We start from the raw sequence: 11,847 nt of genomic DNA on the forward strand, positions 1-11,847 counted from the left end.
AAACTACAATAAATGAAATTAAGGGGTTAAGCCTATCTTCTCAGTTTTGCATACAAGTAGGGTAAATTTACCTGATATATATGTTTTTCTCATGGAACAATCTATATTTGCCAGTTCTCCAAGGGAAAAAAAATCATAAACACCTGGAAATAAATAAACTGAAAACACCCTCTTATTAATAGAACTCCATAAAATGACTAATAATTAGGCATAATTTGATAACAAAGGTGCCTGAAAATAAGAAAATCAGATTGAACCATCAAGGTCACAGAACTGTACTGTCAAGAAATATCACTCAGCATGCCATAATGTTTTCTCACTTCTCTCCCCTACTAGTTATGATTTTATGATGACATCACTGTACTTCATAGGTTATAGCAAGAAGGATTTGCTTGGCCTTTCTTCCATGACTCAGCTTCTTAATTTAGAAGCCCAGGTGGCTTCATGCACACAAATATCCTTTCTCAGATGCAATGCCCTCTTTCCTTTTCATTATATATTTTAATACAAGCTTTTATTTTGTGTCTTTCTCCTTAAATCAGAAAAAGTATTTTTATCATGACTTAAAAGATATCATTACAAAAAATAGTATCTCCATATAATTTCTTCTATCCAGCAAGCCATGTTCATTTTGTGTGAGCATATTTCCCCATGTAAAACCAGAAGTTTTATTTTCCAAATAAGAATTTTAAGTTAAATCAATTCTCTAGGACCATAGCTAGCAAATACCATGCTATTCTAGGACCCCAAAAGAAAGCAACTGTACATCAGCTGTACATCAGGTTCTAGAGAACTTTGGTTTGTAATTTTTTTTTTTTTTTTTTTTTTTTTTTTGGTGCTGGGGATTGAACTCAGGGGCACTCAGCCACTGAGTCACATCCCCAGCCAAGTTTTACATTTTACTTAGAGACAGGGTTTCACTGAGTTGCTTACACCTCACCATTGCTGAGGGTGGCTTTGAACTCACAATTCTCCTGCCTTCAAATGCCAAACCACTGGGATTACAGGCGTGCACCACTGTACCCAGCTTTGGTTTAGATTTAAACAATAATTTATATAATTCCACACATAGAAAAAAAAATCAGTGTTGTATTTTCTTAACACTCAACTTAAAGCTTCAGATATAATAAGCTGAATGGAGGAAATCGTGGTCAAATGTTAAGAATATAATCATGAAAATAAATCTCCTTTGTAAAAAATAATTTAATTACAAATTAGCCAGAAAATTGCATAGTTCCAAACAAACTTTCTATATAAAAACAAGGGCTTATTTACCACTACTTTTTTTTTATTTATCTTTCAGTTTATGTTCCATCTACTGAACCGAGCCTTCCCTGGCAAAGATTAGAATATATAGTTTTTTTTATGTTTCATATTCCCTAAAACAGAACTGGCTTTTGTTTCTGAAATTACTACAATTTTGCTGTGAAGAGAAACTTTAAAATTGTTCTCTTACAACTATTTCAGTTAGCCACTCCCCAAATTTGATGCAAAAACAACAAAAAACACTTTACTTAAAAGATTTGTGTCGTTCATTTCATTTTACTAGTCCAAGTACAAATTCAGAGAAAATCTTCTTAAGTCCTGCGATTTCAAATTCCTTTTGTAACTCATCCAATGCTGAATACTCTTTGACTTCAAATGCCAGAAACCTGCATTATACAAGAGAAACTCATGAATATGCCTAGATTTGTCAGAGTATAATTATCGATTCAGTTGCTTTTCCATCTGCAATAGTACTAAATTATACCTTTTGTGTTCCGTCTGTACTTTTGTTTCAAACAGTACACTAATCATTTTCTCTTTGCATTTCTTTCCACTTGAGTCCACATCTACTTTGGAGGTTTTCTGAAGAATCAGGTACTCCTAAATGATAAATCAGTATGTTACATACATATCTTACTCTGAATCTCAAAATCCTAGCTTTAAAGGAGCCATAAACCTGCAGGTTTATTATCATGCTAAAAGAGTACGTTCTGAATCAAGTGGCAAGATAGCTACATGATGTTTTTACACACAGGGTAGAATAATGTTCTGTTGAATGCAGAAGTAAAGAGTAATGTAAACAAACTATTCAAATTTCAATCTAAACTGAACTGTCTACCAGCTCTGACTCTAGGCTGAGTATTTAAATTCTCTGTGCCTTAGTTAACCTCCTCCATAAAATAGGACTAATAACAGGATCTACCTCCTAGGGAAGCTGTGACAATTAAATCAGATAACACAAAGTGCTTATACCTGGCATATACTTAAGAGCACAAGTAACTGCTATTATTACTACTAATCCAGCATCCTAATGGAATATCAGACACACAGCACTTGCCATTCCAAATTGGTGGCATCTATAAACATACCTGCACATTCTCAATACTGGCAATAAAATTTTAACACAAAAATTCACATAGAATGACATTTTAGAGATAACTAAAAAAAAAAATAGTAAAGTAACACTTCTCTGCATTAACAGAGTTCTAGTTGTATGAATAAATACTTGTTAATTAATGATTCAATCTGAGTAACATCTGTAAAATAGCTGCATTTATCCTAATATGTCTTAGCTGGCTTAAAGAATAATCAAAGCCTTTGGGGGAAATTTGAGCAAGGAACAGATTTGTATTCATTTCTGTCAATTTGTATTTCACCCAAAAGGATCAAAGTTTGTAAATACACTACAAATCACCTCAGAATATGATTTCCTGGTCAGGCCCCAATCCAGGATATATATTAAATTTAAATTACTGTTTTACTTAATATAATCCAGCAAAAATCTAGTTAACTAAATGCCAACGGACTTTTGTGATAACAGCCCATCTTGAAAAAAAGAAGTCATTATTCTGCAAGTCTTTAAGATTACAGGCTGTTCACGCTAAATCTGTTTTAAATAAATTCTACTATAATTACTCCTGACCATTGAAAGTATAAAACTATCTGAAAGTATAAAACTTACTAAGTGATTTGTAGCTCTTTTAAGATTTAAAATATAATAAGCAGTTTTCCTTGTCTGGTTCCTCATAAAACGGGTTAGAGGAGTTTAGAATAAGAACTTTAAAAATCTGAAGATGATGGTTTTGAAAGCAGCTGCTGAGACGAGTCAGGTGGAAAGCAGAAGTGAGGTGGGAGGTGACAGGCTGACAGTCCTAATGATTCTACTTCTACCAACACTAAATCTTGGTTATAAGGGACAAGCCTCTCTTTCCAGGTATTACAGATACAAAATTAAAGTGTCAAAATGTATTTTTAACTGCCAGCAAGTTACAGTTTGCAGAATACCCACAAATATACACTTTGCTGTGCATAACTATAGGAGGAAATATTAATATGCACAAACTTTTAGTGCACATTTATAAAGTTGAGGCCCATGGCTAATTATAAAAACAAACATATGTGCCACAGGAATTTTTTATAACCTGTCATTTTCATTAAGTGGCATGATTTTTAAAATATAATCTTAACTTATTCTTTTGAGCTCTGCAAGTTTGTAGTTGCCATTAAGAGTTAGACACTCCTAAAAAAAAGGAAAATGAAGATCCATTAATGTTGTAATAGAGAAAGCACAAGCATCTTAATGATTAATCTACCCCATTGTTATAAAACGCACTTAAAGACACACCATTTGAAACAGAAAATAATCAGATTCATGTTTAACATTTAACTTTTTGGCACCTTGATGTTGTTTCTTTCTCCTTGTAGTAAAATCAGTATTATTTTACCCAAGAACATCAATCTTCCTGTCAGACTTAAATCTGAAGCCCACTTCTCCACGGTTTTGATATATTTAGTCCTTGCTCTCATGTGATCTAAATGTAAAAGAGTAATCCACAGTCCATCATCCACAGTTGTACTCATTGAAAAAGTACACTTTTCACTGCCATTTCCAGTTTCTGGTTGATTGAGGATATGTCTGAGATTCTGCTGAATCCAAAGAACCAGTTCATGAACCATAGGTTCCGACAAAAGCTTCTCTGCTTGCTCAAGTAGTTTCTCTTGTATAGTCACACACTGGGCTCTGGTCAGATGTTTTGAGTTAATGGAGATACCAGGCAGACACAAAGGGTAACTGATCGGTAAATGGAACACCAACTCTAAGGATATATCCGCATTCAAAAGTCCTTCAGCTTTTGTGTGAATTCTGAAAATGGTTCCATCTGTCTCTGGAAGGCATCCAAGAATAATCATTAGCTGTGCATAACTGAATTTGAATGGAATACTAACAAGTTAAATTTTTGCTTCAAATGTTGATTTATTTTTCATGGGAAAACACTGAGCTATTTTCTTAAGAGACACATAATACTAAGAAAGTCATGATTTCCTCCAACCACACACATACACTCATGTATTCATGCATACCAGCACTCTGAACTTACCTGGAACTTATACAATCACCCATGTTTAATAAGTTACCAAAAAAGTTTTTTTGTAGTCAGGCCTAATTTATAATTCTGAAAATCACTAATAAACTCATGAACTTTCAAAGAAACAGTACCAAGTATATATAAAATCAGTAATTTAATACAAAGTTATATACTAAATCCACTGAAGGTCATTTTGTGGTTGAGTCACCCTGGAATCCTGTATGGTGTCAGGGTTATAGAGAAACCAGTGACTATGTGTGACACTGTAGCTGCCTGGAACCACTCTTTTCTTATTTCATATGTATTAGAAGCAGAATAACATGAAGGTAGCAAGATGAACTGAAATTGAGTGGGCATCAATTCAACCTCTTCTGGCTCCTGAAGAAGGGAGGGGGTAAGCACACATAGGATATGAGATAAAATATTCCGTTCTCTTTCAGATTTGCTCGGCTTCACCCCTCTGATATGTTCCACACCACTTCACCCCACTTTTCAAAAAGCTGATAAACGTCAGGCTGATTCATTTTGCAGGGGGCAGAAGCGCACAGATCAGAAGAGCAGAGAACAGAACAAGGTGCAAATGAATCTCTTTGAGGGGAACTTGCCTCTGTACCTACTTCTTTGTCCATATGCCCTTGTTTTATTCTTCTTCACAAGGGAAACAGTCAAATCTTTCTCATTTTCATACCTGGGTTGCTGCTTAACAGCCTCAACAACTGAAACCTGAATCTATCCCCATTTTAAAGAACCTAACAGAACATTAAAATTGCTTCCTAGCCATCTGATTCCATGTGTATAAAAGCTGTTGTTACAGACACTGATTCATATAGGACCAAGTACATCTGTTTCACAGAGTTTTTCTTTAATAGATGTCAGTACCAGCTGCAAAGAACGACTATTTTAGAACATCACCCAGAAACACAGGCAGTAACCATTATAAAGACCATATTCACAATTTAAATTTGTATGACATAAGTAAAATGAGTACTAAAGAAAAAATTTTCCTAAACCTAACAGGGTAAATTCCTCTAAAATCTATCATATTTCTCTAAACTCTTCTTTCTTTCATTGAGTTACTTACCTTTATATGCGTGTATGTGTGTGTGTGTATACACTTTATTTAATAAAGTAGGCTCCCTACACATCAGTTAGATTAATACATTTTAGTATTGGAAATGGATGTTCTAAATAGACCTGCAAAAAAACATGACACTTAGGCTGAATAAACTCAAGGAACCATCTAGGGAGTCCACATTCTCTCTCAATAGGGAGATATAATTTCTGAAGATTTTCATTCACTCATCATTTAACAAAAATTCACTGAGCACCTATCAAGCTCCAGGCACCGTCCTGGTCTCCAAGGAAAAAATGATGGCCAAGACTCAGATCCTATCACATTGACTCAACCTAGTGCTTCAGAACATAAAAGAGTGTACCTATCCAAAGTGACCCTTCTGGACTCCTCTTCTACACCTAAAAAAGTCTCTACTTATAAAATACACATACACCTATAATTTATACACACATCATTTTGTGTGTGTGTGTGTGTGTGTGTGTGTGTGTGTGTGAGAATCAGGAGATAATTCTCCATTGTCTGTCATCTCCAAATGTCTTCTAAGCAAAAGGCATTGCTATCATTGCATAACAGCCTTGGAAACTAAAGAGTATTTCCCTCCTGATCAGAAGGCAGATTTGTTTAGTGACCAATACAACAAAGATTATGTAGTCTTTCAGGACAAAGGTTGGACAAAATTGTTAAAAATCCCTTTTAAGATTGGAGGATTTTTTAAAATTGATTTTTAACTGATAGATAAAAAATAATGAATTGTACATATTTATGGGGTAACATGTGATATTTGTGATTGGTGTACATATTGTGTATGTAATGTTTAAACCAGGGTAAACATCTATCTCCTCAAGAATGGAGACTTCCTAAGCTCAGTGTCCCTCAGCTGTGACAAAGATCCATGTGTGTACATGTTCACCTAAGCCCACCTCACATGACCCTGGACATGGGGACAAACCTCCATGCCACCTGCTGTGCAGTGAGCAATGCTAACTCCATGTGGGTCATTGCCTCCCTACCAGCTGAACCATGGCAGTGCGCTCCTGACCCAACTCTACAGATGTTGCTGCTTCTTACAAACTGTTTCACCACTACATAATGTATATTTTTTCCCCTCACCATCCCACTCTCTCATTTTTACTTTTCTCCCTTCCACAAGAAACCTACTATCTCTAAGACACTGTTCCAATAATTGTCACTTCTTATGCTTGATGTTCCAATCATTGTCACTTCTTATGCTTGAATTTTCTAACCCTCCCTGTTTCCTTCCTCCTGCTTACAAAATAGTGATCTTTTCCTTGCTTCACAAAAAAAAGAAAAAATTCAATGCTACTAATTCCTTTAATCTACAGACCTTTCTCTATCCCTTCTTAGTCTTTGTAAAATATAATTCTCACCAACTGCATCAATTTTCCCACAAACCAGTCTTTCTATAACTACTTGCACTATGATTTCCAACATCACTTATCCCTGAAGCTCCATTCTTAAACATTACTGATGCCCTTCTAATTGCTACTGTGCATCAACTGGCCTGAGTTGCTCAAACCCTGTATATTCCTAAGGTCTGTCTTTAAGATTGGCCCATGGCTAGCCCTGAAGCCATGAATTCCCAGTCCTTGTAATATTCTGCCTGATCAGAGTTCTTTGTATATGCCTGAGGCCTTAGGCCACTTGGTCCCAGTTTGATTAAATGGATTATGCTACTAATGTGATTTATGGTAACTCTTCTTGCTCTACAGGCTGGAGTGTGAGTAGCTGAAGTCAGTCACACAGGTGCTACATGCCTACATGATTGAGCCCAGTAAAAACTATGGACATCAGGGCTCAAGGGAGCTTTTCTGGTTGGCAACATTTGTCATGTATTTCACATTATTACTTTGACAATTTCACATATCTGTGTGATTCCACTGGAAGAGGACACCTGGAAGCTTGCTTCTGGTTTATCTTGGGCTTCATTCCACTCACCTTTTCTCTATGCTGGTTTTAGTCTGTATCTTTTTGCGTAATAAACTGCAACCCTGAGTGAAACAGTATTTCTGAGTTCTGCAGGTCCTTCTTGCAAATCATGAAATCTGAAGGTGATCTGGGGACCCTGACATAGATACACTTTATAGCCTTTATTGTACTCTACCCTTCTGCAGGATCTGAACCTCTGTATTGCTCTTCTAAAACTCTGTCTTCCCTTACCTCCCAGACACCTCTACTCATGTCTTCACTGCTTTGTCTTCTTTTCCTAAATTCCTAAATGCACAGACATTCTGTAAAGCATAATTCCACAAAATGGTCTTTTTCCAGCTATCCAGGCTTGGAATCTTAAATTCACCATTAGTTCTTTTGCCCTGTTCCTTGTTTCATACTTAACATTTAACTGCCAAACTCTCATCACAAGTTCTTCCTAATTTCTCTCTCTCCATTTACATTACCACCCTCCTACTTCAGGCCTCTCTCTGGTTTCTGCAACACTGGTCTTCTCAACTCCTGCCTCACCCTACACAAAATTACCAGTCTGACAAACAAATTTCAAATTCCTCCACCCAACACCAAGGGCCAGCCTGCCACTCTAAATTCCTCTCCTTACTTCTTACTTCAACTACCCATTTTATGCAATAATTTGAACATAGTCTCTGGCTTCCCAATCTTTCAAAAAGACCCCTTACTTTGTGGTCTACTAGAATCTTGTCAACCTCCACAGCACCTAACACTCACCATATGAGGTCCATGGTACTTTGAATTTGTCATGGTATTTGACCCTGATCATTGTGGTTGAACCAACTTAACATTTTCACCACCACTAAAATATCTCAGTTTTCTTTTTAAACAATTACTATGGAGGAAAGGTGGTAATGAGGATTTTTAAATTTTTATAGTTAGTTATATGCTTGGAATTATGTTAGTAGCTTATAATCATGAATCTCACAGGTATAAAATCCTTGGTATCTGTGACAGGCTACATAACAGACCCAAAGATGTGTGCATTCTATTCCCCAGAACATGTGAATGTGTTACCTTAAAAGTAAAATGGTCTTTGAAGATGTGATTAAATTAAAGATCCTGAAATGGAGAATTACCATGGATTATTCACTTATGACCCTAAATGATCACAAGTGTCCTTATAATGGAAAAGTGGAGGAATATTTTATCACAGAAGAAGGCAATGCATGCACAGAAGCATGATACTATGCAGCAGGATTTGAAGGTGGATGAAGGGGCCATAAGCCAAGGGACACAAAGAACACAGCTCTAAAACCTGGGAAAGGTAGGGAAACAGATTCCCCTGCAACAATTTGATTTCAGCCCAGTGGAAATGATCTTGAATTCGTGACCAATTAATTTAATTTTAATTAAAAATTTAAATATATAAACTATTTGTGGTTATTTGTTACAGCAGTCATAGAAAATTAACATAATATCTGTGGCCTTCAAGGCAAGCTTCTCCCTTTTCTGAGCAAAATACAAAAGCCCAGAGTATTCTCCAACCTCTGCCATATAAATAAACACCTGTCCCTGCACAGTGCATGAACTGACAGTCCCAGACAGCCCAGGGAAACAGGCTTGAAAGGATATTGAGCCAACCATGTAAATCCTTACCAGTTTTAATTTTTCTGTTATTTTCTGGTCCTAGTCAGCAAAGATAATGGCAATGGGGGGGAAAACCCTGACTTCATACAAATTATGGAACTATTATTTATAATGCATATGTTCAGAAGAAAAACAATTTTAATTCCTGTAGGAGTTGGAAAATTTTAACATTCTTCCAAATTGGTCTTCTTGGTTAATCTCTCCCCCACATACACACAGTAGCTGCAAAGTTAACCACACAACATGATGTTATCTCTATAAGAAAATGAAAATCCCAATAATACATTTCATTCTGCTTATATTTAATGTGGTAATAAAATTATATAATCTTTTAAAAACTCAATTTCTCCTAAAAAGCCTAGAATTATATATCTTACCCTTTCATTTCTCATCTGCCTTTGTTTATACAAGCAACTAAATGTGCTCCTTTTTCTCTTGAATTTTTCACATATCACATGCACTGTAGTCTTAATTTTTAAAAAAAGTTTCCTAATAAAAGAAAACAAGGTTGTCCCCTATTTGCTTTAAGATTATTAAAAGTTTAGGAATTGCTAAACACTCTTGGTTAACAGAAAACTAATTGTGCTCTACATCTAATGTTAATCTCTTCCCCTCCCTGGATCCCCAAAACTCATTATAACTCACAAATATTGTTCTCAATAAACATCTATACCCTAAAGAACTTATGCTTGCCCTACCAAACTAATTTTCACAAGTTCAAAGGTTATTTTCATCCATTCTCAAAACTCTACCCAAAGATATAGGTCTTGCCTTCTGGTTGAAGTTCATATAAATATTTGCTAGTTGTTTTTTATAAGTCACTCTGTCTTATAATAAATATATCAACTTTATAACTAAAATACAAACTGAAATGTTTTAAACTTTAACCTTCCTTACAAATACATGAAAGAAATTATGCTCTAAACCAGAGAATTCCAAACTAGAGAAACAGAACTGAACCCTAATTCCACACTAAAGCTATTTTTAAGGTTTCTCTCTACTTCATAGGTGTATAACACACAGCAGAAACTCAATGAATACAGTCTAATCACAGAAGACACTTAAGAAAACGAGTTCTTCAGACTCACTTATAGCCCATTAAGAAATCATTTACATATCATATGTAGCTGATGTTTCCTATACTTGCTGTTGTTATATTATTGTTTGTTGTTGTTGTTTGCAATTTTTATATTACCTCAGAGTAAGACTTTGTGTAGAAAACCACTAAGAACTCTCCAGCACCTTCTCATTTCATGTGACAAGTTTTTCTTTCCTCTTACTACCAGGCAGCTAATTACAAGTAGGCATACATAAATGACTGTCTTATGCTTCTGCTGGATTTCACATATGTTTAAAATATGATTACAAAAGACTAAAAAACTAAAAAGAAATGAAGGTAAAAGGGGCATCCCATTCTTTAGAAGTGAAGTTCAAGGCTGAATTGCTTTTACAGAGTGAGTTCAGTTCCAACAATCAGCAGGAAACAGCTGAGCAATTTTGAGAGGGGTCCGTAAGTGACAGTCATGATTCATTTTGCAAGACAGTTGAATCCAATTCGAACATTACCATTAACAAAATATAAAAATACACTCTGAAGCTATTGTGCAAATATTGGGTTTATGTACTTCCCATTTTACAACTTTATGATCTGTGAGATGGCTTTCAAAAATGCAACTCCTATATGTAATGAGCATTGACTATAGCAGTATAATCTATGTGAACCCATCAGGAAAACGAAGATATATAACAATGCCACTTACCTATCTCAGGTGCCTGCGCACATGCATGCACACATACTCCCCTTCCTCACTGTTCTAAACATAGGTTGGATCCCATCCATGCCTTTTCTCTGAGTGCTTATTTGTGCCCTCTCTTTCTGAACAAGTGTTTCTTTGCTCCCCAAGAACAGTTTTCCTGACACAGCAGCCCCATCTCTACCAGGGATCATGAGGCCATGTGAAGGTTTATACACTGTGAAGCCTGGTGGTTATTTAACCAGTCTAAGCATAGTTCTCTTCTCTGCAAATAAGGCTAAGAGTGCTTCTCATCAAGTAAGATGCATTGAAACTATCAGAACGATAGTAGGTGGCCACATTAAACATGGTATCTGGGCTGTCTACACTGCACAGGGAGGGACAGAATCTCTCTGATTTGGCCTACTCATATCCCTCTCCCATAGCTAGGAGTGTGGAGTTGTTAGAACTCATGCCTCCTTACTATGGGCTTATGTAACCACTGTAGAGGCAAAAATGTAGATAGATCCTCTAAATTCTTAGCATAAATTAACCTAGCTAAACAGAATCCAATTATTCAGCCTCTTCAACCTTAAGCCTTAACAGCTGACCCCCTACAATGCTCTCCTGATCCCACTGACAACAGTTTATTTGTGGGAGGCCAGGAATTGATGGGATTCAGACTGTTACATCCTCCAACCCAAACTGACAAGTAGCACTGACAGCAGAGCCTGCTGCATGTTTACTGTAGTCTGTTAAAGAAGAACTTACCTTACCCTTACCTCCCAGTTATGAGCATCCAACATTCCTATTTCAACCACTGAATTGTTCCACCCTCCAATGAACCTTTCAGCAACAAAATGTCCTAAGTTGTTACACTGAATTCTTTTATAATTCAATTACTTATTGATGCCAGAACACTGAATTAAATTAATTAGGAGGCATGGCTTCAAAGTCATGCTCAATTTAACAGCAGATAAAGGGTCCACAGTGTTCTCAGTACTAGGAAACTGTTTGCTTTCTTTAAGCACTTACTTTTGGGGGTTTTTCTCTGGCCTGCCAGCAGTGTTTAATGCTCAATGGATTCATACTGCAGACCACTACCACATATTTAAGG

The 11,847-nt window shown here is 36.1% G+C and overlaps 1 protein-coding gene across 2 annotated transcripts; it reads right to left on the reverse strand.

Annotated features, from left to right (window-relative positions):
* Positions 1-1,185: 1,185 nt before the first annotated feature.
* Positions 1,186-11,482, reverse strand: Rwdd3 (RWD domain containing 3). Of its 2 annotated transcripts, none has more exons than XM_015500856.2 (3): positions 3,664-11,473; positions 1,751-1,866; positions 1,186-1,652 (listed from the first exon to the last, which is right to left on the reverse strand). In XM_015500856.2, exons 1-3 carry the CDS (start codon positions 4,174-4,176, stop codon positions 1,538-1,540), a joined length of 744 nt encoding a protein of 247 aa, XP_015356342.1. In that variant the 5' UTR covers positions 4,177-11,473; the 3' UTR covers positions 1,186-1,537. The 2 variants fall into 2 exon arrangements, with proteins under 2 accessions (XP_015356342.1, XP_048670361.1); XM_048814404.1 differs by lacking the exon at positions 1,186-1,652 and adding an exon at positions 3,454-3,505 and having other exon boundaries at positions 1,755-1,866; positions 3,664-11,482.
* Positions 11,483-11,847: the final 365 nt, after the last annotated feature.

This window comes from Marmota marmota, unplaced genomic scaffold (assembly GCF_001458135.2).
Source record: "Marmota marmota marmota unplaced genomic scaffold, marMar, whole genome shotgun sequence".
NCBI lineage: Eukaryota > Metazoa > Chordata > Mammalia > Rodentia > Sciuridae > Marmota > Marmota marmota.

What these genes read in the sequence shown, in the direction of transcription:
- Rwdd3 (XM_015500856.2), bottom strand. Translation starts at nt 4,176, where the DNA reads ATGATTATTCTTGGATGCCTTCCAGAGACAGATGGAACCATTTTCAGA. An exon ending in GAGAAAGAAACAACATCAAG is followed by an intron (nt 1,867 to 3,663) that starts GTGCCAAAAAGT and finishes TTTATCATTTAG; the next exon opens with GAGTACCTGATTCTTCAGAA. An exon ending in GTACAGACGGAACACAAAAG is followed by an intron (nt 1,653 to 1,750) that starts GTATAATTTAGT and finishes TGTATAATGCAG; the next exon opens with GTTTCTGGCATTTGAAGTCA.